The sequence below is a fragment of the Talpa europaea genome (genome assembly GCF_964194135.1).
Source record: "Talpa europaea genome assembly, chromosome: 6".
In the NCBI taxonomy this organism is placed as follows: Eukaryota; Metazoa; Chordata; class Mammalia; order Eulipotyphla; family Talpidae; genus Talpa; species Talpa europaea.
The window spans coordinates 39153666-39178972 of NC_140072.1; the positions used below are offsets into that span (position 1 = coordinate 39153666).

Genomic DNA, 25307 nt, shown 5'->3' on the forward strand with positions numbered 1-25307 from the left:
GGTCTACAAACAGGAAGACAGGAAGCACAAAAGAGAAGGCTGTGAGTTAGTATAGAGTTAATTCTGCAAGGGCATGTTCTCCTAGGAGTTGTGGCTTATTTCATTGCCAGGTAGCCTGGAAAGTTGTTTGACTCAGGGCCATGATCACACCATCTGCTACTCAGTATCCTTCACACATTTCTTCACCTGGTGGATGTGTGGAAAGATTATGTGCAGTGACAGACACTTCTCACACTGTGGAAGGACTCACATCAGATTCTTTCCCATCTCTGGGAAGTGTGCTTTATCCATTTCAAGACTATCCTTTCCGGACACAGAAACATTAATTCCAAAGAGCCCTGTACCCCTATGTTTATAGCAGCACAATTTACAATAATTAAGCTTTGGGAACAACCCAAATTCCCAAAAATAGATGACTGGATCAAGAAGATGTGGTACATATACACAATGGAATATTACTCAGCATTCAAAAAAGATAAACACATGCAGTTTGCAGCAACATGGATGGAGCTAGAAGGGATCATGCTCAGCGAAATAAGCCAGAAAGATAAAGAAAAATACCGGATGGTCTCACTCATAACAGGAATCTAGAAAACCTAAATATGGACCAGGAAAAAGAATAACTATAAGAAAGAAAAAAATCAAAATCAACAAACAACTATGAACCAGAGACACTCTTGGGGTGGGAGGGATGGGGTCAAAATCAGGGTTGCAATTGTATGGGGAATATAAAAATTAAAAAAAAAAAAAGACTGTCCTTTCCATTCCTTGTTTCTAGAGCTGCACCATGTGCATCATCACTTCTTTTGGACATAGTGTGAAGAAGATACTTCATCCTTGCAGAAGGTACATCCTTGGCCAAATCCTTTTACTGCAATTCCTCTAATAGTTTGGGAAACCATCACCCATGTTGTTACTCCTTGGTATTGTATTGATTTCCCAGAGCAAGTAACTACTATTTGTCAGAGGAACAATGGGAGCAAGGAGCCAAGTTCACCTGGTGAGATCATGTGACATATTGGTATGGAATTATGAAACAATGGAATGAGGAACAAAGAGCAGGAGGCTCAGTATTTCAGGAAAACAAACAGCCCAGGAATGAGAGTTGTATTTCCTGTTTATTTCTCTTTTTTAGGCTAATTGTCTGTTTCTTCTTCTCAAATTTAGAAACTGTTTGCCTGGCATAATTTCAGATACCCAGAAACAATCCACCAAATATATGCCTCTAGTCCAACCTGGGCGTTCATTAGACTAATTAATTATAGAGGTTAATAAATGCTTTGAAATCCTTTTATTAAAAAGGCTACCTAAGTCCACAGTACCATTATAATCAGGCCTAATGAGGTCAATGGTTTAAAATAAGGGTTTTAAATCATATATAAAGCTCCTCCAACTATCAGTGGTTTAGGATGAAGGTAGGAAGAGACAGGTGAGTCTACGCGCTGGCATTTAAAAGTTCCTCCGCAGCAGTAGAGCCACATTGAAATCTGCTTGGATTGAAGCCTGGTCCGCAGTGACCTTCTGACTAATGGATTCTCAAATTATCAAAAAATTGTTATAGGACAAAGTCCACTACTTTGTGCAAGCCTGACTTGCAGCTTGCCATTGAGTAGGGAAGACCTTCTCAAACAGATTGGGAAGATTTCCACTGCAAGTTCACAAACCAGGTTAGTGCTCATCTTTTTGTATCTTGTAAAACATGTAAGGTTCTTTCTGAATGAGACCAAGAGCAGAGTTGATGAAAAAGTCTAGGGAAAGAGTGGAAGAGGAAAGAGAGCGCAGAGTCATAAGCTCAGTGGTTTCTTTCTTGTTTTCTACAGAAACTGTAGCATAAGAAAGGACATATAATTATGGTATGACAAAGCTTGGAGACAAAAAGAGTGAGTGTGGGGGGGGTGACTTGGGATGGTGTTACACATATAAGAATTTCATGGGCTTATGTCAATATGAAATTAGATTAAAATGAGTTAGAGGGCCTCCCCGGTGGCGCAGCGGTTGAGTGCTGGGTTGCGAAGCTGCCCGCAGCCTCTGCAGCGCCGATTCAATCCCTGGCAGACCTCTCCTGCCCTGCCCACTGCTCCCCACAGCAGTGTACTTCATCAGTCTGCCTGCTCTGCTCTCCCCTCTGGCTCTGGTGAATTCTCTCACCCTCCCGCACATCTGTCTGTACCCAGTGCTTGCATAAATAAATGAATAATAAATAAATAAATAAATAAATAAATAAATAAATAAATATTTTTTTGAATAATAAATTTTATTTTTATGTTCCCCATACAATTGCAACCCCCCCATTCTGACCCCAATCCCTCCCCTCCCGCCCCCCACCCCCCAAAAGTGTCTCTGGTTCATAGTTTTTTGTTGGTTTTGATTTTCACTTTCTTATAGTTATTCATTTTCCTGGTCCCTTATTTAAGTTTTCTAGATTCCTGCTATGAGTGAGACCATCTGGTACTTTTCTTTTTCTTTCTGGCTTATTTCGCTGAGCATGATCCCTTCCAGAGCCATCCATGTTGCTGCAATTGTATGTGTTTATCTTTTTTGAATGCTGAGTAATATTCCATTGTGTTTATGTACCACATCTTCTTGATCCAGTCATCTATTTTGGGGGATGTGGGCTGTTTCCAAAGCTTAGCTATTGTAAACAGTGCTGCTATAAACATAGGGGTGCAGGTGCTCTTTGGAATTGATGTTTCTGTGTCCTTTGGGTAAATACCTAGGAGTGGAATTGCTGGATCATATGGCAGCTCTACGTTTAGTAGGTCCAGAAATCTCCATACAGCTCTCCATCGTGGTTGGACCGTTTGCACTCCCACCAACAGTGCAGAAGAGTTCTTTTTTCTCTACACCCTCGCCAACATTTGTTGTTGCTAGTTTTTTTTAATATGTGCCATTCTCAGTGGTGTAAGATGGTATCTCATGGTAGTTTTGATTTGCATTTCCCTGATTACAAGTGATGTTGAACATTTTTTTCATATGCCTGTTGACCATTTGCATTTGTGAATAATATCTTGAACAGGAAATAGGATATTGAATTGAAAATGACTGAACTTATTTTTAAATCAAAGCAAGTTTCCTTCAGAAAAGTTTCAAGTTTTAAAATTAACCAGTTTCTCTTTCAAATCCTAACAGGTGCTGCAGGATAAGAACCACCACCATGATATCCTCTGCCCTATTTTGGGGACTTATTTCCCTCATTGGTAAGTCACCCACTGACTTTCAACATTGTTGCAGGTCATGAATCTGAAAGAGCAATGGTTACATGCAGTGGAGCAGTGGGCTCTCCTGACCAGCCTGACCCTTAATCTATTGTTTATTTCCATATTAAGAGTGCATTTAGCTTGCTAAGCAAGTGAAGGTGATGTCAGTGAGAATATGTGGAATTGTCTTGGGAAGGAAGACATATGAAGAGAAAATTATCTATGTCAGGAAGTAAATAAAATTTGAATGAACACACACACACACACACACACACATATACATACACACTAATCTGGGAGTTAAGGAGGAAGCGTTCACATCTAGTCAGGATGATGAGACCAGAAAGACTTTTAGGGGAGACCTGATGATTGAAAATGCTTGGTGTTTCAATAAGAGAAGTGGAGAGCCTGCTGGTTGGAAAGGATGACTGTACAAAGACACAGAGGTAGAAATGCATGAAAGTTTTGGGATACAGTAAGAAGATTAGCCTGACTTGAATAGAAGAGGGGAATTCTGAGGTTAGAGTGGTGGACTGGAGTGATGATAAGGGACTTTAAGTAAGAAAAGAGCAAAACGTGGGCCTAAAAAAATGAAAAGCCATCATAAACAGTATTCAAGTTGTCTATTAACAGAGCAATGATTGAGAGGAAAGTGATTCTAAAATATTTAATTCTAAATTTGCAAAGCAAGACCACTGAAAAGTGATAATTTGCAGATATTTATTGCTAAAGACATGAGAACAGTTTGAAATTTTTATTCCTTCTTTAATTGCCAGGTGGGAACAGAGTTATGTAGTCAGTGGACTAATTATGAGCTACCATACTAGCTGTGTTTAACTGAAAGGTATCTATAATTAAGAAGTATTTGTGTGTTTACGATGTCAGTGCAGGTAGCATAAGGTCCATGGTCATATTTCAAACCTCTTAGAACTGTGGTTCCCAAACTCAAGAATGTGTGGGTTGAGAATGCTGGTTAAAGTGCAGGTTGTTTGCCTTTATACCTAACAATTCTGGTTCAATAGACCTAGTATGTGGAACCTAGAGATACGCATTTTTAGCAGGTACTCCTGATCACTTGGTCTGTGGGCAATATATTGAGTATAGCAAAGGCTGCCTTTCCAGCAAGAGGATAGAGAAGTTGTTGATACATGAAAAATTGATCCAAATAATTTCAATAATCCCTTTCCTTCTCATTCATTCTTTCATCCTTTCATTTATACATTCAATAAATATTTATTGAATGTCTATTCTATGACATTATTCTAGGTGCTCAGGCGGATATAGTAGAAAAAAGTCCTAGTCACAGGGGCGGGGAGAAAGAGAAAGAGAGAAAGATGGAAGGAAGGAGGGAGGAAGAAATATCAGGTAGTGATGAGGGATATAAAAAAATAAAACAATGTAAGGTAATGGGAGACAAGCAATGAGACATGATGGCATTCCCTCTTTTTGAAAAAACTTTATTATTTGTTACAAAGTGGGGGAGAGATAGTATAATAAGCTGTTTTGTGTTAGTCTCAGCCTAACTGATATTAAAACTACTGCTTAGAAATAGCTGTAGTCATCTGGGCCAAGGTTAGTTTCCCATAGGTTTTTCTCCTTTTTAAGTTTCTGGGGCATTTGAACATTTCCTGCCCCCCATACCAGGACTGAATTCTTGTCCTGAGGCACACTGGTTGTTCTTAGCAGGAAATGGCATTTGGATGCTAGGGGTGCCCTGTTGCTATGGGGTTCTCATTCTAGAGATTTTTAGAGGAGAAAATTGGAAAATATGTTTTTTTAAAAAAGATTTATTTATTTATGCATACAAGAGCTGGGGTATAGGCCAGAGGTGCCAGGGTAGGGTTGCGGGTGGTGAGAGGATTCACCAGAGACAGAGTGCAGAGTGGGGAGTGGGGAGCAAAACAAGCAGATCCACCAAAAGACACCGCTGAAGGCAGCAGCAGGCGAGACAGGAGAGGTCTGCTGCACAATGTAGGTCAGCTCCTTGGCCAGCCAGGGAATCAAACTCATGCTGCAGTGAATGGCAATAGCTTGATAGAGCTGACTTTAACCCCTGAGCCACCAGGGAAGCCCCTGAAAAGTATTTTTTTTTTAAAGAGAAAAATCATTATGGAGTTGTACAGGTATTTCATGTTTATATTTAAGACAACAAGGAATATATATTGATTTTATATTTGTACTTCTGCTGTCTAACACTAAAAATCCTAATGACATTAACACAATCATTTATTTATTCATAATACTTTCAAAATAACTATGACAGTATTACCAATCAACAATGATACTATGAATATAGTTTAAGATTTTTTTGTGATTCTTTATGTTCATGGGATGTATTGCACAAGTGAGTATTCCATATTTACATTGACATGTTTTAAAATCACTTGAAATATTTCTCTTTCATGTGTTGTTTTCAATTTGATATAGAATTAGGTTTATTTGTGTTTTTTAAGGTGTCTTTTATTCTATTTGATTAATTTTTTTAAATTATGGCAATATTTATATGATGTGAAATAAATGCTAGAAAAAGGATTTAGAGAAATCTAGCCTCTATCCCTGTCTTCTGTACCCAATTCTTATCTTCCCCCACAATTAGCACCTTTTATTAGTTTTGGTCCATACTTACAGTGTTTCTTTTGAAAATATAAACAAAGTACATATACACACAGTCATATTCTCTCTTCTTCTTAAACAAAGAGTATGATTCTCTAAATACTGTTCTGAAACTTCAGATAACATTATAGGAACTTGTTCAATCAGTTCTTATATTTTGACATCTGCATTATTTCCAGTCCTTTGCTATTGTCAATAATTCTGAATCAACAAACTATTGCAAAAATCCCCTTCCAAAACAGTATAGAGAACGCCTGTTTAATTATAACCTTACCTGAAGAGTACAGTATATGGCCAAACTTTTGGATTCTTGCCAATTAAATAAGTAAAAAATAATGTCAGTGATGTTTTCATATGGCATTTTCTTTTTTTGAACGTGGTTGAGCATTTTTTACATGTTTAAGCATAATTTTTGTCCATGAACTGTCTATTTAAATCTTTTGCTGATAAGATGGTATTTAAATAGAGACCTAAAGGCAAATCATACAGAGGCAGCAAACCATGTAGATATCTGGAGGAACAGAATTCCACGCTAAGGGAACTACAAATACAAAGACCTTAAGACAGGAATGTGCCATGGAAGGATAAACAAGAAGAATGTTATGGGAGATAAGAGAATTGTAAAATGGGCAGAGGACCAGGTCAGGTAGCTCTCAGAACCTAAAATATGGACTAGGTCATTTCTCTGAATGATGGATGAGGAATCCATTGGAAGATTAAGAGATTATATGGCTATGGGCCCAGGCATGTGTCCACAGGATCACTCTGGCTGCTGAATGAAGACTAGATTGCAAGAATGGAGCAGGGAGGTCAGTTAGGAGACAATTATAATATCCAGATGAGCAATAATGGTGGTTTAGACCAGGGTGGTAGTAAAGGTAATGAACCTTCACTTCCAAACCCCACACCTCAATTTTACATATGCTCTATGTCATGGGACATATGTCTATGTCCATTCATTCACTCAGTTTTTACGTGTATTTCCTACACATTTTATAGGCACAGGATACTACACTAAGAGCCATAGAGATCAGATGTGATGGTTTCAGCTCTTAGCATCACATTGAAATCCTACCGCTTAGTCAAGCTTAACAGTTTTGCAGGTTCCTTCTCCTTTTATTATCTGCATAGGCTTTCTTAATATATTGAGTTTATTTGATAGTTTCACTGTTTTGCTTATTGGTCCATTTGTAATCCCGTTTTTTGCCTGTTTGTAGATGGGAGACAGCTGCTTATACGTTATTTTTGTGTTTGAGTTTTTTTTTTAATTATGTAATTTAAAAAAACCTAATCTTTAAATCTTGCTTTGTTTACCTTGTAAAATAAATACTTATAATGAATAATTCCATCAGCTGTCTTCCCAATGCTAAATGATCTTTGTACCATCAAGTTAATCAGAACTAGATCTTGAGGCAAAAATCTGGCAAGCATGTAGAATTGGTAAAATCCATCTGTCATTTAAAAACATTACTTACATCGTGACGTGAAACAACATAGTGTTTTTCATCAAACATTTTAACAAATACAGTTTCTTACAACAAATATTTGTAGCCTTCAGGTGCAAGGCAACAATCCACAGATCAATTATAACAAACTTTCCAACTTTAAGAAAAGCTCTTTATCTCTTGTAATAAATAGACTTAGAAAGTCACTTCAAAATTACAAAGTTAAAAATAAGAATAGATTTAATTTGAATTTTATGATAATAAATTTTATCTCCAGCTTTATTGGATAGAAAATAGATGTCACAGCAGCATGTTATGAAACAAATATTTTGTTGATGTTACCCTTCTTTCTTATTCTCCTAAACCAAGGTAATTGTTATTTCAAATGTTTACTGCCCTAGAAGTATTTGAGTCAGCAGTGCTTTAAAATTTCTCTCAAGTTTCCTGTTTAAAAATCTAGTGACAATTTTATTTTTGATCAAGATTTTAGAAATGTTTTTAGACCCATAAGGACTGATTTTCATAATGCTTTGCATAACCTTTAGAATTAAGTGCTGTGCTACAAATTTTTAAAGATGGGAGTGAAGGGGGAAGAGGGGAATCTTTTGTTTTGTCTGATGAGTCAATCTCATGGAGTTTGGGGAAAGATCTTAGAGAGGACTAAGTCTATGGTTTGGCCTTTACTTTATATTGTTTGGTATAGCAGCTCAAGAGACATTTTCTCACAGGTTTCATGTGAGTGATCATTCTGCTCCCCAGGTACTTCCAAGGGCTTGTCCCCTTTAACTCACTCGATGAACCCTCTCCTGCAACCCCGCCTGTACCATGGCTGCTATGGTGACATTCTGACCATGGATACCCCTGGGGCCACCTGTGATATAACAAGGTTGATTAACTGTGGTAAGTGGAAAGCAAAGCAAACATTTGGCTTCCCAGATACTTTCTTAGGAAGTAGCTTAACTTTGAAAAGGTATAATCACTACTATAGCAATAATATCAAAATTTAAAATTAGAAAGCAGAATCCTGACCAACCTAACTGTTGCTTTTCATTTCCCTTGCTACATTCTCTTAAATTTTGTTTATTTCTCCGTATTGGTATGATAGCTTAAATAAATATTAAGTTCTCATTTTGTATCTGTTTGTTATGTGTTTACTTCATGCTATGGCATGAACATTTTAAGCAAGTCTCTTGCTTTTTGCACTTCCTCTCTTCCATTATCCTGTTCCAAAGTCTTCTTGATGATGGAATCCCAGTAGTAGAGTGTCAGAGCTGAAAGAAGCTCTCGGGCCACATCTAGCCTACCTCCCCAGTTTATAGATTAGAAAACCAAGTCTTAGCATAGAGAGGCTTCCAAGGGTCTGAATCTAGGGAGTTCCAGAACCAGATTCAAACATAGGTTGGCTGACTTCTAGCCAACAAGGCTCCCCAATAGACCAGTATGGCAGAAAAGAAAAGAAAGAGGAAGGTGGCGGATGTGGCACCTGACAGGGGTTATGGACATTTCTGGGTTGTATAATCAGAGATCAAAAGAAAGTCACAGAATGGTTGTCCCAAGTTGTGAGCATGGGTCAGAGGTTATGAAAAAATGTAATAATCTTTGAAAAATAGTTCTTTTTTCCTGAAGAAGAGAAACAGATTCCTTTCTATTGTCTTAGGGATCCGTGGTTCTGAAATGTTTGCCGAGATGGATTTGAGGGCCATAAGGCCTTACCAGACGCTGATCAAAGAAGTTGGACTGAGGTATTGTGTGGACCCAGCTCTCATTGCAGCCATCATCTCCAGAGAAAGCCATGGTGGAACCATCCTGAAAGATGGCTGGGACCACAGGGGACATAAGTTTGGCTTGATGCAGGTACTTAGAAGCTTTCAATCATTCCCACTTCATCCTTGCAGAGTCAACCAAACTAGAAATCCATATTCAGTACTTCCAGGCTTCAAAACACCTATCCAGCATAGTACTGGGATATTTGTAATATATCTTCAATATTTCATTCAAGATTTATCAGCGATTAGATATTTTCCAAAAAAGTTTTTATGAGTTTCATAAATACAATTTGCAGAAATAATATACAATGTACTTAAATTAAGAACAATTTATAAAGGGAATTATTGTAGGCATCTTATTTTCATGCATGTGTATTAAAACACTATAATTAAGTCCTACTTGAACCAACTTGTTCTCTTGGCAAATTGGTGAAAAGGGATCCCAATTTTGTAGCTATTTGCTTCAAGACCCTACTTTAAATTGCCTGCAGAAATTAAGACTTTTAGACTTCCCAGGTAGAAATAAATTTTTTTTTTGGTTGTAAATGTCTAGACTTTGGCTGCTAATTATTTATTTTGAAGCAATTTTTAAATTTATGTACATAGGTATGTGTATATATATATTACATGACATATATAATATATATATTAAAGTATTTAACTAAAACCATGCCACCTCTACTTCTCCCAAATCATGCTTTGTTTCTTTGACTGTCTGTCAAAGAAAGTACTACAGAATTGATTTTGTGAGGATAAAGGGGCTGAGACCAGTGTTTGTGAGCCTGAACACAAGGAGGAGATATAGGGAACAGCAGAAAAAATGTATTGCTTCATCCACGTGCTAACATTTCTGAATTTTCTAGCTTGATAAACAAATTTACAAACCTGTCGGTGCCTGGGACAGCAAAGAACACCTTTTGCAGGCTGTTGGGATTCTCACAGACAGAATTAAGACAATCCAGAAAAAATTCCCCACGTGGAATGTGGCTCAGCACCTCAAAGGTAGGCCATATTTGTAAGACATTGTTTAAATGAGCAGTGAAGCCTGATGTACCTTCGCCTCCCTGGGAGCATTCATCTTAGCAGAGTTATGGGGGTGGGGTGGTGTAGGGGGGTGGTCGATAGGTTGGGCTTGTGCTCTCTGAACCACTGAGCTGCTTCCTCCCCCAACTTCTATTTTCCCATCTGCCAAATGTTGGGGTTCCTATTGTATCTCTCACTGGCTATTGATCCACTGAGTGATGCCTTGAGAATTAATACAATAGTTTAAAAGAATATGTTTGCCTTCCTCTGATAGGTTTTCTTCTATATACAAGAAACTGAATTGTTTGAACATCTTTTCTTCCCTCTTTCAGCATTCTCAGAGACATCAGGGCTTTAGGTACCATGATATGTTCAAGTGGAGATCTCTGCCTGTTTTCTTAGGCTCTCTGGTTCCTTCTCTCTCCACAACCAATCAGACCAATTCTTATTAGGCCTACCTTCTACAGACCCTCCTATACTTCTTTCTTGACACTTTAAGGGCCTTAATTTAGAACTGTTTTTACTTTCTATTTCAAGGTCCTTGAAGGCAGGGATCCAGACCAGAGGTCTTTTTCTCTAGACATTAGAGCAGAGCACATTTATATTAAACACAAAATAACTATTGAAATAAAATTCTAGAGTACAAAATATGCATAATTGTGCATATGAAGAAATGACTATGTTTTGGGTACCTTTGTGCACCCTGCATTCAGTGTCATACTCACCCTACAACATAGCAGATGCTTAAAATCACTTAACTGGATGAATGAATAAAAGTGAATTATGGCATGACTGAGAGAATGTTACAAGTATTCGCAGATTGAAAATTTATTGGCGATCTAGTTTTTTTAGGTCTGGCTGCATAAGAAGGAAATCTGACTTTTGCAACAAGAAAAAGGTGTTTAAAAAAAGAGAGAGAAGGAAAGCAATCTGGTATTTCCTCAGTGATTGTTGGAATAGTAGTTCCTTTTAGGGGGGGAGCAGGGGGGTGGGGGCTATTCAGGGGAAAAGAATCTGGGACTGCCAGCTTTAGAAGATTTGCCTGGAGAACTGACATCCTAGGAATGTTCATACCTTATTTGTGCTGAAAATTAATATTTCAATTTGAACCACTGTGTTTTATTTCAGGTGGTCTCTCGGCCTATAAGTCAGGAGCTGATGCAATTGTCACCCCCATGGACATAGACAATGATTTGGTCAATGATCTTCTCGCCCGAGCTAAATTCTATAAAAGACATAGCTTCTAGAGTCTGTGGGTGGGTCAAGTTAGCAGGTGCTCAAATGGCCTCTTTTTTGAGGGTTTGATATGTTGTGTCCAACCCTGGCAAAAGAATGGTTTCATTTGACAGAAAATCCATTCCTTAATTTTTAAATGCAAATAACCATGAACAAGAAAAGAAAATCCACACAATTCACAATATGGTTCCATGAAATGTGCATAGGCATATGCATAACTATTTTGTAGAAATTATTAATATCATGGTGAATGAAATCTACAAGTTCTTGGGGCCTCATTTTAGCCCATGATTTAATGCCTTCCTATTCCCTGTCTTAACAGAATTGCTAATAAGAAGAGAGCCTGACCTGAAACTTTGTCCTTTCTCACTAGGACTTTGCAAGTGAGAAATGCCTGATTCTTAAGTCATCCAACTCGTAGGAAAATGAAGAAGCTAGGGATGGAATTTTAGCTGATCTTTCTGTAGTGATCAAATGCATTACTTCCCTCAGGCCCACACCAACTCCCCATCTTCTTCCTCGTGTTTGATGAAAACCCAGGGACTGAATTATTTTCTTATATTTTCAGTAGATAATAATAGACACTCTCTCAAAGGGCCCACTCCCCACAAAACATAGCTGAAGATAAGAATATAGGACCTGAGTTAGTTATGGCTCTGGTTGCCCGCAAAAATGACTAATTATGGAGAATTTAAGCAATAAGAGGAAATTACTGGAAGGCTGTTAGAAGGTTTACAGAATGAAGGAAAAGGTCAAGAATATGAAGAGAAACTGGTTTCTGAGTAGCAGGAACCAGACCATCCTCTTCATAGCATCCCCACAGCACATGAATTAGTACTCACCCTTTCCTCACTCTGCTTCATGTTCATAGTCCCAGGAGGGAGACTCTTATAGACTAAATTTAGGTCATATACATATCTAGCTCTTAGCTACTTTTGTCTTTTTGTTGCCCTGACTACCCACAAAGGAGAAGAGATAATTTTCTAGAAGAAAACATGGTGTAATTTGGCTTTTATCCTAAACTCAGGAGAGAAAACATAATATGTTGGAGTGTAAAACTTTCAAAGTGTCTGCCAACACAGACAGTTCTGGCCAGGACTTTAGCTCCCTTTGGAGATGTTTGGAAAATGTTTCTACCCATCACTTGTCTCTTGCTGAAAAGGAATCAAAATCATACTTACCTATCTCTGAGTCCCCTTGGAGGAAACCAGAGAAACCATTCTTTTGCCAATGACCTCCCAAGACAGCCTGCAGACTTGACCCAAGCAGAACTGGTACCCCTGTGTTTCACTGGGCAGAGCAAATGGCCAGTCAGCTGCTGTGGCAGTCCTTGCAGCATACAAGCCAACATCTTTTATGATTGGTTGAGGGCCATCTGGTACCAGTTATTAAATATTTTGGTTATCATCCTTTCATGCAGGCAATCCATTACCTGCTTTAGATCATCACTGTGCTCCAAAGTGATTTCTCCTGACCTTTTCCCCAGCATGTACTCATCTATCCAGCCCTTTCAGCGTCTCTACTGAAGCAATAGGGTACATCCCGATGAGCAATTTCCAAGTATTTGAAAAACAAGTAGTACACATCAGTTTATACTCTGAACCTATTCCTCTATTATTCTCTTTATGACTGGCATACGAAGAGATGTTCTGTAGGAGAATCCATACTCAATATGTCTTAGTTTGGTCCTCAAGAAGCAGAACCTGAGACAAGGACTTAAATGCAGGTAGTTTGACAAGTACAGGGAATTCCACTATGAAGTGACTCGGTGAAACAGGAAAAGGAAGACTGCCAATAATATGTGTCAAACTGGCTACCACTATAGTCACTGGAGCTCAATCCTACAAGCAAATATTAAGGAAAGGTGCAAAACACACACTTCATAATTACTCTACCCAAAGGACAATTTTTAAGAATTATTACCTGCTGGGAGCAGGTGATATGTTAATTCTTTGCTCATGTGATCATGCAAGTAGGTAGCACACTTTTCTGCAGTTCCAAGAAGAGGCTTTAGACACAGAAATGCAGATATTGGCAGGTGGAAATCAATTAAAAATCCTGAAGTGTCTGGAAATGGGAAGACCACTCACAGCATCACAGCATAATCTGCTTCATAAGGGTTAGATATACCTGGACCTTGGGAATATACTTCCAACATTGCTTGCTTTTCTCCATGACCCAGCAACATAGTAAAAACAATCTGAAAGTAGTACACAAGCCTCATTAAATCTCATGAATCCTTGCCAAGCTTCTCCATAATCTACTAGAATTACTAATTAGATATAATAAAACCATCCCAGTCTACTGTTCCAGTTGATTCCCAGGGGTTTATTGAGAATGATTTAAAGATGTTAGACTCAAATGTGGCCACATTCAATATTCTTTCAGTTATTTTCAATCTTCTTTATATATTGTGTGTGCGCGGCCCCCTCAGGAATAATAAATTGCTCTAATCTTATATCCTACTATCTGAAATATCACTTCTTTTTAGTGTCTAAAAACTAAACACTCACTAAGGGGAAGAAAGATTATTTTATAAAATTTTCTTTCTTTTTTTACATTTTAAAAGGAGAGGTTTATTAGGAAAGGGAGAAAGAAAGAGACACACCTGCATAGATGCAAAACACATGCTTCATAAGTGTGTGGTAGGAGGTGGGCAGGACAGCTGCCTATTTTATAATAGTTCTCAAAGCAATAACAAAATTAAAAACTATTTTACTTATTTCCCTGACTGGAATTTTCATGATTATAATTCTCATCCTTTTTCTTTGTTGGCCATCAATCTCTCAGAGGACATTGAGTGTTTTAAGAATATATTCTGGCCTACACTCCAGCTCTTCTATGCATAAATAAATCAATCTTTTTTTAAAAAAAGGGAATATATTATAGTCACCTACACAAAAGCTGGTTGATTTTGCCTGATTTTCTGGTACCTTGGGACAATTTTTGCATTGCTCAGGACTTCATTTTCCCATATATAACGTTGGTCCATATTGCCTCTATAGGTCACTGTACACTTGGTCACTGTACACTCTAATATATTTGATTCGAGAAGAGTGGGGTAGTTCTCATAAATGGACATGCCTGTGGAGGATTTACTCAGAGTAGGGGAATTTTGTTGGAGGATAACTTGAGGATACCCTCAGTGTGAGCATCTGGAGCAATAAAAGTGAAAAAAAAAAAATAGAAACCGAATAGTCTAAACCATCTGATTCTTTTTTTTTTTTTTTAAGAGGCGTGTTTTATTTATTTATTTGTTTGTTTGTTTTGTTTATACATGCACTGGGTACAGTCAGAAGCGCGGGAGGGTGAGAGAATTCACCAGAGCCAGAGCAGGGAGCAGAGCAGGCAGAAGGACCGAAGTACACTGCTGAGGGGGGCAGCGGGCGGCAGGAGAGGTCTGCGTGCCATGTGGGACCCTCCTCCGGTGGCGGGGGAGCAGCCAGGGATAGAACCTGCGCCGTAGAGGCCGCCGGCAGCTTCGCAACCCAGTGCTCAACCGCTGCGCCACTGGGGAGGCCCTGATTCTAACTTTTGCAGATATGTCCCCGGGGCTTCACCTAGTTCTGATCTATGTATGGTAATCCCTCTTCCCAGCTTATAGGGGTCTATATTTCTTACATTGTATAGGGTTGAATGCCTTAATTTTCTATTGTGAAATCTCCTTTCTCTCCATGATTTTTATACTGTTGGTGTTCTGCTAAGCCTACCTTATTTACATATCAATGCTCAGGTAGACAAAGTGGTTTGGCCAAGACAATGGTGCTTTAAACGTATGTGCTGGCATACAGATGGTCAACAGGCATTTGAAACAATGCTCATCATTACTTCTCACAGGAAAATGCAAATCAAAACCACAATGAGGTACCACCTCATACTTGTGAGAATGGTCCTTATCATAAAGACCACAAACAAATGTTGGTAAGGGTATGGCGAAAAGGGAAACTTTGGGAATGTACATTGGTCCAGCCCCTGCAAAAACCAGTGTGGAGGTTTCTCAAAATGTTAAAAATAGATCTACCTTAATGTTCAGCAATTCTACTGCTAGGTATCTAGCTGAAAGATGCAAAAACACTAAAGATATAAAATTATTCCTACAGTCATTGCAGCACTATTCACAATAGCCAAGTTATGGAAACAACCTAAGTGTCCAAGAGCAGATGAATAGATTAAAAAGCTGTGGTATATATACTGATAGAATACTACCCAGCTATTAAAAGAGATGAGATTTTTTTACGATATAGATGGGATTGGAAAGGGTTAAGAGAAATGAAACAGGGGAAAGACAAATATTGGATGATTTAGCCCAAATTAGATTGCTAATTAGAAAGCAGATACTATTTTTTGGTATAAAATCTAAGGATACAATGAAACCTAGCCCGTGTGTGTGTGTGTGTGTGTGTGTGTGTGTGTGTCCGTCCAGTGTTCAATGACTTTGGCTGAATCTCTGTTATCTAGCAAAGCAGACTATAAGCTCCTAAAGGACAGGAACCATGTTCTAATGAGTTTTGGATTTTTCCAACACATAATACAGTATTCACTTAAAGAATTCACTCATAGAATTTGTTGAACTCAATTAAATGAGAAAATATTATTTTAAAAAAGTTGTTGATGATTGCGAAGATGACCTCTGACTCTAGATGTTCAAACAATGTCATTCTTATCCATGTTGCAGTGAAACTATTAGGGAGGGAGGGTAAGAATTAAACCAAAAAATAGCACTAAAACCTAGATAGTAAGGAAGAATCACATCATGGTTAGTCAGTGAAAATGACTATTTAAAATATATTTTAATGAAAACACTTTTTCATATATTTAAATTAAAATGATTTGCAGTTTTTAATCTGAAACTGCTGTGGCATTAGGACTTGATTGCCTTGTGGCCCAGAGGGTTTAGTTGCCAGCCCACTACTAATTCCCCAGTGCTCTTGAGGCATGTGTTAGCCATGTCCTCCTCTGCTGGAAGTCCTTGTGGCAACTTGAGGGGCTTGATCCTGCAATATAATAAAATGAGTTTAGAATTATGCCAGATAGCACATTTTTTAAAAGTGCTGAAATAACAAACAACAAACCTTATTAAATGCTTAACTACTTTCAGTTTTGCATTCACTGAAGGGATATTCTTATGCACTTGAGGAGTATGTGCCTATAAACAAAGGAAACAATGTTATGGGTAATTTCAAAAGCAGATGGTTCCATGTTCCAGTAAAATGTTAAGCTGCTTAAATCAAACTTTCACATAAATTATACTAAATAATATATTCAAACAAAAGAAACAATAAAAACACACCTTAAACTTTAAAAGTGTCAGATTTAAAACAAACTGATACAACACTAAAGATGACTAAAATGGCTGCATACTTTTTCTAATCCGAGCATCTTTATTACATCTTTTTCCCAATATGGACGTCTTTTTGTACTTTTTATCCTGGTAACAACATGCAGTTTATGAGGGTGCTGTGGATCCCCACCATATTTTTCATGATCTTCAGGTGAAGGCTGAAACACCTAGAAAGGAAGAAATGGAAATGGTAAAATTGCAACTTACAGTTTCTATATATCTCTTTTTTTCCCCCTAAAAAACAACTATAGAATAATCTCATTACTAATTTTTCTATAATCTTCATTTGTGAATTGAGTATTTCTACCAGTCTGATTATCAACTAGAGGGACTCTAAGAATTTTATACTCCAAGAAAAATATCATGCAGGCAAAATATGTTTTGGTTTTTTTTTTTGTATTTTTAAGAGCAAAGCAAGAACACCCAGATGATGCTAAAACATTCACAGGCCAAGAGAATATATTAAGCCCATGTGAACTGGGTATTGACCTGCATCCATCCACCCCATTCAAGTGATGGAACGAAGATAACAAACAATATAAGTTACAGTAATAACCAGGAGAATTCTTAAAAAGTACATACAAACCACCTATGAAAGTACAGACAGATGACTGACAATGAAGGATGAGAAACAGGTCCATAGAGCTGACGTTTGAACTGTTTCTCCAAGATTTATATATTTATTTTTTAAAGATTTAATCATTTATGCATACCAGAACTGGGGTACAGGCCAGAGGTGTCGGGGGTGAGAGGATTCACCAGAGACAGAGTGGGGAGCAGAACAGGCAGGTCAACTGAAATACACTGCTGAGGGGAGCAGCGGGTGAGACAGGAGAGGTCTGCTGTGCACATGGGTAGCTCCTTGGCTAGGGATCCAACTAGTGCCACAGCGGCTGCAGACAGCCCCACAGGTTGCATCTCAACCCCTTGCACCAGAAGGGAGGCCCTGTTTCTCCAAGATTAAGATGGCTCTAGGAAACCATCCCATAGAAAAACTTCCTAAACACATAAAGTCTACCAAAAAAAGAATGTATATTGTAATACTATTTGTAATACTGAAAACTTTAAAGACAGTCCATGTTCCTGAAAAGAAACTAAATAATGTTGTACATATTTGAAATAAAAGTAATGATAAAACTAATATATGATATAGCTAGGTAAATTTTAGCCCACTAGAGATAATGTTGTCATTAAAACAAATAAGGTTTACTATCTTGACAGGTACTAATATTGGAAGATGACCATAATATATTATCTTTTTTTAGAGATATATTTTATTTATGCATATAAGAACTGGGGTACAGGCCGGAGGTGTGTATGGGAAAGGGGGTGAGAGGATTCACCAGAGACAGAGTGGGGAATAGAACAGGCAGGTTGACTGAAATACACTGCTGAGGGGAGCAGCGAGAGAGTCAGGAGAGGTCTGCTATGCTATGTGGGTTAGCTCCCTGGCCAGGGACTGAACTCATGCTGCAGTGGCTGGTGATAGAGTGTTAGCTCTGTGGTTTTAACCCTTGTGCCACCAGGGAGGCTCATGATTCACATCTTTAAAAACACAGAAAAGGATGCAAAGATGTTGACATAGTTGGATGTTATAGGGTTCATTTTGCTTGTTTGTATTTTTCTAGGCATTTTGAAAAGATGTGGGGTGAGATGAATGGTAGAAAGCAGGGAGTGGGGCAGGCATGTCAAAGAAAAGGAAAGATGATATAAGAAACAGTGTGACGTACATGAAATATTTGGGAACAGTAAATGGTTCTATGTGGCTAAAAGTAGAAAAAAAGCATGAAAAACAATGCGGGGGATAAGGTTAAATTAAGCTTACCTGTGCTGAACTTTTAAAAATTTCCAGAAGACATACTGAACTACTAAAGGTTTAAAGCAACATGACCATATTTGAAAAAGAGATATTTACATAAGAATCAAATGAACTGGAGGAAACTCAGTCAGAAGCACTTATAGTCATGGTTTAAGAGCCTGAAGTACGTAGCTGTAATATAAAAGGGATTGATCTGGGGACTTTGGACAGTAAAATACATTGGTTTGTATGGTGAAGGAAAAGGTAGGTTGACATTCACTCAGAGATCGCTAATCTGGGAAAACAGGTAGAGGGTGGAGGCATCGGCTAACATCACTAATACAATACAAAAAATTGTATTGTGTCCTACAAGGGACAAAAAGTCGCAGGTTTTACAGAACTAAACAGTTTTACCATACAATCTAGTAATTGTGTTTCTGGATATTTATCTCATTGAGTTGACAACTTATGTCCACACAAAAACCTACACACATTTATGGCAGTTTTAGTTATTGTCATCAAAAACTGGAAGCAAGTAAGATGCCCTTCAGTAGGTGAATGAATAAACAAATATCTGTATATTGAAATACTATTCCACAATAAAAAAAAAAATGGGCCACATAGTCACAAAACTCAGATATAAAAACACAGATTTGTGATTTTCAGAACATTTGATTTCTGAGTCCCCAGTCACTTTAATGGAAATCAACTTGACTTTTTAAATTCGTTTTTCTTTAGTTCTAGCCATATTTTCCAGGTATGAAAACCTAGTTACTATTCATGATTTATCATTGTTTTGTGTAAACATAAAAAACTGCTATCAAGTCATGATAAAATATCAAGGAATCCTAACTCATTGTTTAAAGAACAAAGTCAGTCTGAAAAGGCTACATACAGTACAAAGCCAACTACATGACACTGTGAAAAAGGTAAAACTACACAAACATCAGTAATTGCTAGAGGTTGGAGGATAAGAAGGAGGGGCGAATAGGCAAAGCACAAAGGTTTTAGAGTAGTCAAACTATTCTGTATGATACTGTAATGGTGGATATAGGACATTATGTATTTGTCAAGACCTACAGAATGTACAATACAAAGAGTGAACCCTGACTAAACCATGGACTTTTGTTAATAATAATGTGTCAGTAGTGGCTCATCAATTATAACAAGTGTACAGTGATGCAAGGTATGAAAAACAGGGTAACTGTATGTGGGGTGGGAGTATGTAGGAACTCTGTACTTTCTGTTTAATCTTTCTTTAAACGTAAGACAGTCCTATGAAATAAAATCTATTCATATAAGGACCAAAAATACCCCAAAGATTAATGGAAAATTTAGCCAGTATTTTCTCAGTGAAACACACACATAAATCTAGCAAGAAAACTCAAAAGACCCAAAATAGCCAATAGTCGATATAAAAAGTGAATACAAAAAGCCATATAGATGGAACATAAGGACAAAAACCTATACTTTTCTCAGGACAATTGTCAATACAATACAAAAATAAAATATTAACAAAAAAGCATATGCAGAAATAAACAGGCTCTGATGATAAAACTACTTCAAAGAACAATAGCACATTTTACTTTTAGTAATCATTAATAACATACATTGATTGCAATATCTAGTAATTATCTACATCCACAGTTTTCCATATTAAAAATATAGGTATTTTTTAAAGAACATATTATGTTCTATTTTTTAAAGAACATATTATGTTCTTTAAAAAATAGTAACATTAAAAATCAAAAAACTTTTGTTCTTACTTTATCTGGAATTCTTGACTTGGTAAATTTGTGACGAATCCAATCTGTACAAATCAGAGACTCCACACCTTTTGTCACAGTCTAAAATATGATACAAAACATTTATTTTTTTAGAACTCTGTCTAGTGCAGAAATCCATACCCGATAATTTTTAGATGACAAAAGTCTGGTCTTACCTCACCTATAATTATTAAATGTTTATCTCAACTCCCTATCCAAATGAATACATCTCATCTTACCATTAACATATTATAAATCAAAAGGCACATAAATATAGACTAGTAGATCAGGGATTGGCAATATTTTTCAGTAAAGGAATAGACTGTAAATATTTTCAACTTTGGGGCTATGTGGTTTTCTATTGCTAAGTCTCAACTTTGCCACTGCAGGTTAATAATAGCCACTGACAATATGCAAACAAATGGGTGTGGCTAGGTTTTGTAAATAAAACTTTATTTACAAAAATAGGCAATAAGTTAAATTTGGCCTACAGGCTATAGTTGCCAACTACTGCTCTAGACAACATGTAATAAATCACCTTCCACAATACAAAGTTAAAAATAGAATGGCAAAATAAATTTCTAATTTTCTCTCTAGTTCCAACAATGCCAACACTCCTAGGTCCTAAGCTCTTGTTGTTCCCTTTCTACAGCCCTCCAGTCTTGGTTCTCTCAGGCTGCTGAAGGGAAAGGACTCATTGTCATCCCTTCAAATCAGTAAAATCCTCTCTTGATGGGCAATAATCATGACCTCCCTGTAATGGAGAGATGGTATAAACAGCTAGAGAATAAGAAGGCAATGTGGGGAGGCAAAGGAAAAACAGAGACTTTGGAATGCTGGGTTCCATGCCTATCAGTTGTGGGACAAACTGAGTTGTGAGATAAATTAAGTCAGTTTCCTAGAAAAAGGAAATAATGACCACCCAGGATTAATCTGAGGTTTAGGATAGTGCATGTAAAACACCTGACATCAGAAGATCTATTTCTGGACTCTAGCAGTTATGCATAGATTAGGCAGTAACACTGTAATTTCTAAAAGAAAGACTGAAAGGAAACATGAAAATACTAACATTAATGGTCTTTGGGTGAATGTGTCTCTTCCTTTTGCTTTTCAAAATTTTTTCTATGTTTGAAGATGTACTCTTTTCATAATTGAAGAGAAAAAAACCTAAAACTTTAAAAAGGTCTTTGTGATTCCAAATCTTCAGGGATAAAACATAAGTAAACAAAATTAACCCTAACAGTAAAAAAAAAGTTGATACCTAAAAAAAGAACTTACAAAGAACTTAACTTGCCCATATGCTTTGTTAATTAGAAAAGAGAAAGAAAAAGTTCTTAAGGAGTAGGGAAAAAAAAAAAAAAAAACCTTATAAAAATAAACCCTTACCTGTAGTCTGCCTGGGGGTCTCTGGAATACTGAGCGCAAAATCCCTGCCATGTGTGATGACAGTGCTCTTTAGAGGCTGTAGAAGCAGAAAATAGGTTCATGAGTTAAACACGTCTTGGAAGTGAACAGGTTCCTCCTTCTGTAGTACTAATAAAGTAAATAAATTGTAAACTTGATCAAAGTTTAACAATAAAATCTTGGTTATTTTAATATAAAAAAAGGCAAGAATTAAGTTACAATAAATGTTCCACTGAGTTCAGCAAAACCTTATGTAGTAATTGTACATTAACCACATTCCATTTTTAACAAATGAGTTAGCCTTGGCAGACTCCCCAAAAGTGGGAACTAGGGGTTATTATCATTTTAAAAATCTTCAACAATGAGGACAGGTAAAGAATGGATCACAGAAAAGTTAAAGGATCACAGAAAAGTAAAGAGCTGGAAGAGACTAAAAAAAAACCAACTCCAATAATTAGAGATGACAACCGTTTCTTTAAGTATGAGGAAAATGAATTCCACAAAGATCAATCTTTATCCAAAGGCATCCAGGTATCAAGAGAACACATGATGTAGAATCCAGTTTTTCTAATTTCCAATCCAGCATATTTTCACCAAATTATAACACCTTTTCGTTAAAAAGAAAATCAGAACTCTTTTTTGGTTTATTTGTATTTTGAAACTATTCTTAACAAACATTCATCGCTTCCATAACCTAAAAAAAGTCCTGTTTAATTAGACACAAAACAATTATAACCTACTAAAGATTAGGTTTAACCTACTGAGATTAGGTTTAAGAACTGGATGTATGTTTTGGATAGATCACTTATTTTGCTTGGGTTTTCTCCCCAAGAATAGTAAGAAAATAAAATCTATCTTTGAAACGAGTTAGTCTATAAATATCTTTTAAAACAGTACTTGGCATAAGAAGTCCTCAATAAATGGTAGCTTTTACTATTATTAAATTATGGCAAATAAAAGTACCCTACCATACAATATCAAATAAGTGCTATACTTCAGTGTTTGCCAGAGTCTGGCTCATTGAAGCTCTGTCAGTCCTTCTTGTGATGTGGACGAAGCAATGGAGTCAGGGATCAAGATGTACTATAAAAACAGCCAGATATCAGAAGAATCCTCAGCAATTAAACCAACCTTTCAAAAATAAATTATCTCAGAAGAGTTAACGAATAAATCCTCTGAAAACAAGAATTAGGTCTTGTTCATCTTCTGCTCCCAGCATATAAAACACTATCTGATGAACAGTAGGCACCCAGTGTATGTTGATGAATGTATGAATTAATTAATGGATTAGATGGTCCACTCAACTCAGAATTCAGAAGTACATAAGAATTTCATAACTGTCATTCAGACTTCAAACCTAAAATATTACAATAGAACATTATAATTTTTACTTCAAACTATCCACTGTTTGGCTAGTTATTCATTTTCTATTAAGGCTTCCTTAGAAGAGATGCTTAATCCTTCATATTGTCACTCAAACAGGTAATACTAAATTATTTTCTTTACCATGGTTCTTCCTCCCAAATGTGGTATTATATACTAATCAAACTCATTTAGCTTCACATTGTGTTGAATCTTTCTCTAATTAAAGATTTCAACCAAAGCCTCCTAACTGGTCTTCCTTATTCCATCTAATTTCTCTAAGGTCTTTTCTCCATAGCAAATTATCTCATTAAATCCTAAATCAGATCATATTTTTTTTTATAGCATAACTGAAAGTTTATTTTTTGTTACATATTTATTTTTCTTATTTAAATATTTTATTTTATATAATTTTTACATCTTTTTTCATCTTTGCACAATGTATGCATTTTCATTTTGGTTATATTCCCCATACAATTGCACCTCCCCCCTTATTTTGACTCTAGTCTTTCCTCACCCCCCCCACCCAGTGTGTCTCTGGTTTATAGTTGCTTTTTGATTTTGATTTTTACTTCGTATTGATAAGTCTTTTTCCTGGTCTCTTATTTAGGTTTTCTAAGTTCCTGCTATGAGTGAGACCATCCGGTACTAAATCAGATCATATTAACTGTGCGCAAACCTTCCAGTGAGCCAGGTTTCTCACTGTTTCAGTGGGAGGTTACACATAAATAAGAGAAGGCTAAAATGATCTGTGTGATCCAATGGTACTTGATTAGAGTTGGAACTCAAATTTAGCTCAGTATAGATGCTAATGGATTTAGAAATAATTACAGATATGTATGTATACATGAGTTAGCTCTGTTGAGAAGACCAAAAAGAAATGGCACCCCAGTAGTAATGAGTATTCCTGCATCCTTTCTAAAAGCATTCTAGTTTCTAATAACTAATAATACTTTCTACTAGCATTTTCTTTCTTTTTTTTTTTTTAAAAAGATTTAATTATTTATGCATACAAAAGCTAGGGTACAGGTCAGAGGTGCAGTGGGGGGCGGGGGGAGAAGATTCACCAAACACAGAGTGGGGAACGGAACAGGCAGACTGACCAAAGGACACTGCTGAGGGGGGCAGCGGGCAAGTCAGGAGAAGTCTGCTGTGCCATGTGGGTTGCTCCCTGGCCAGGGATTGAACTTGTGCTTCAGAGGTTGCAGACAGCTTCACAGGTTATCCGTGCGCCACCAGGGAGGCCCTCTACCATCATTTTCCACAAAAGAAACCATGGCTTCTTGGAGAAGTAGGTGATTTTAGGGCTGCAGCAGGAACAAATGGAGCATCTTTCAGGCCTAGAAAGTAACTACTTAAAAAGTCAAAATGATGGGGGCATGACAAAGGGACACAGGAGCTAGCTGAAAGAGCTCCCAATGGCTAAAGTTTGAATAATATAAGTGTGCTAAAACAAGGGCAGTTTGAAAAACTGTCATAATCAAGAGTGTGAGAGGTCTAATGAGACATGATCACTAAATGTAATATGGTATCTTGGATGGGTTTCTGGAATAGTAAAAGAACATAAGGTAAAAAACAAGAAAATGTGAATGAAGTATGAATGTAAACAATGTATTACTATTAGTTCATCAATGAAAACAAATTTTGGTAAGATATTAAAAGGGGAAACTGGGTGTTGGATATACAAGAACTCTGTACTATCTTTACAACTTTTTGATGTCTAAAACTTCTGAAATTAGAATTTTACTTTTTTAAAAATTTAAAACTTCAACTATCTTTTCATTTCAGTAAAAGTGGTGGCCAGCTCTTAACCTCCACTTCTAGGGCTTCCAATTACTCTCTAGTATACACACGGCCTCCCTTGCTGGTCCTGAACTTGCAAGGCAGGCACGCTCCATTGAACCAGCTCTTCTTCCTCTAGAATGTTTCCCATATTCACAGAGTTCAATTCCTTACTTCTTCAATTTTTGTCTCAAATCTCATTTTATCAGTGAGGTTCACTCAGATCCCATTATTTAACATTTTTACCCACACTACAGTACTCCTAATCATTTCTACTCTACTTGGTTTCCTTTTCACAGCATTTGTCATCCTAAAACATTGAATTATTAAGTTTGTTGTTCAATGTATGTCTCCATCCAAGAAAATATTCTTCCACAATGACAAGGACTTTTTACATTTTTGTTTATGGTCTGTCTATTCACAGATGTATACCAAGCATCTACCTAAAGCAGCACCTACCACATAGAAGGTATTCAACTTTTGCTGAATGAAGTTTAATGAACAGACTTCAGAAGGTGTGACAGTTTAAAGTTACAAATTGTAATAAAGGTTATTCTTAAGAACAATTAGGCAC

General features: G+C 37.0%; 2 protein-coding genes across 2 annotated transcripts; one reads left to right on the top strand and one right to left on the bottom strand.

Moving 5' to 3' along the window:
* Positions 1 to 3133: 3133 nt before the first annotated feature.
* Positions 3134 to 11291, top strand: LYG2 (lysozyme g2; the record flags this gene model as incomplete). The annotated part of the gene is made up of 5 exons (XM_084235272.1): positions 3134 to 3197; positions 8015 to 8155; positions 8913 to 9109; positions 9885 to 10023; positions 11173 to 11291. Exons 1-5 carry the CDS (start codon positions 3155 to 3157, stop codon positions 11289 to 11291), a joined length of 639 nt encoding a protein of 212 aa, XP_084091398.1. The 5' UTR covers positions 3134 to 3154.
* Positions 11292 to 16098: 4807 nt separating this feature from the next.
* Positions 16099 to 21644, bottom strand: MRPL30 (mitochondrial ribosomal protein L30). Its single transcript, XM_084234323.1, has 5 exons — positions 21572 to 21644; positions 20186 to 20266; positions 16642 to 16788; positions 16353 to 16426; positions 16099 to 16274 (listed from the first exon to the last, which is right to left on the bottom strand). The coding sequence occupies exons 1-5, from the start codon at positions 21620 to 21622 to the stop codon at positions 16142 to 16144; spliced, it is 486 nt and encodes a 161-aa protein (XP_084090449.1). The 5' UTR covers positions 21623 to 21644; the 3' UTR covers positions 16099 to 16141.
* Positions 21645 to 25307: the final 3663 nt, after the last annotated feature.

What these genes read in the sequence shown, in the direction of transcription:
- MRPL30 (XM_084234323.1), bottom strand. Translation starts at nt 21,622, where the DNA reads ATGGCAGGGATTTTGCGCTCAGTATTCCAGAGACCCCCAGGCAGACTA. An exon ending in AGATGCTCGGATTAGAAAAA is followed by an intron (nt 16,427 to 16,641) that starts GTATGCAGCCAT and finishes CTTTGTTTATAG; the next exon opens with GCACATACTCCTCAAGTGCA. An exon ending in GTAGTTAAGCATTTAATAAG is followed by an intron (nt 16,275 to 16,352) that starts GTTTGTTGTTTG and finishes ATTATATTGCAG; the next exon opens with GATCAAGCCCCTCAAGTTGC.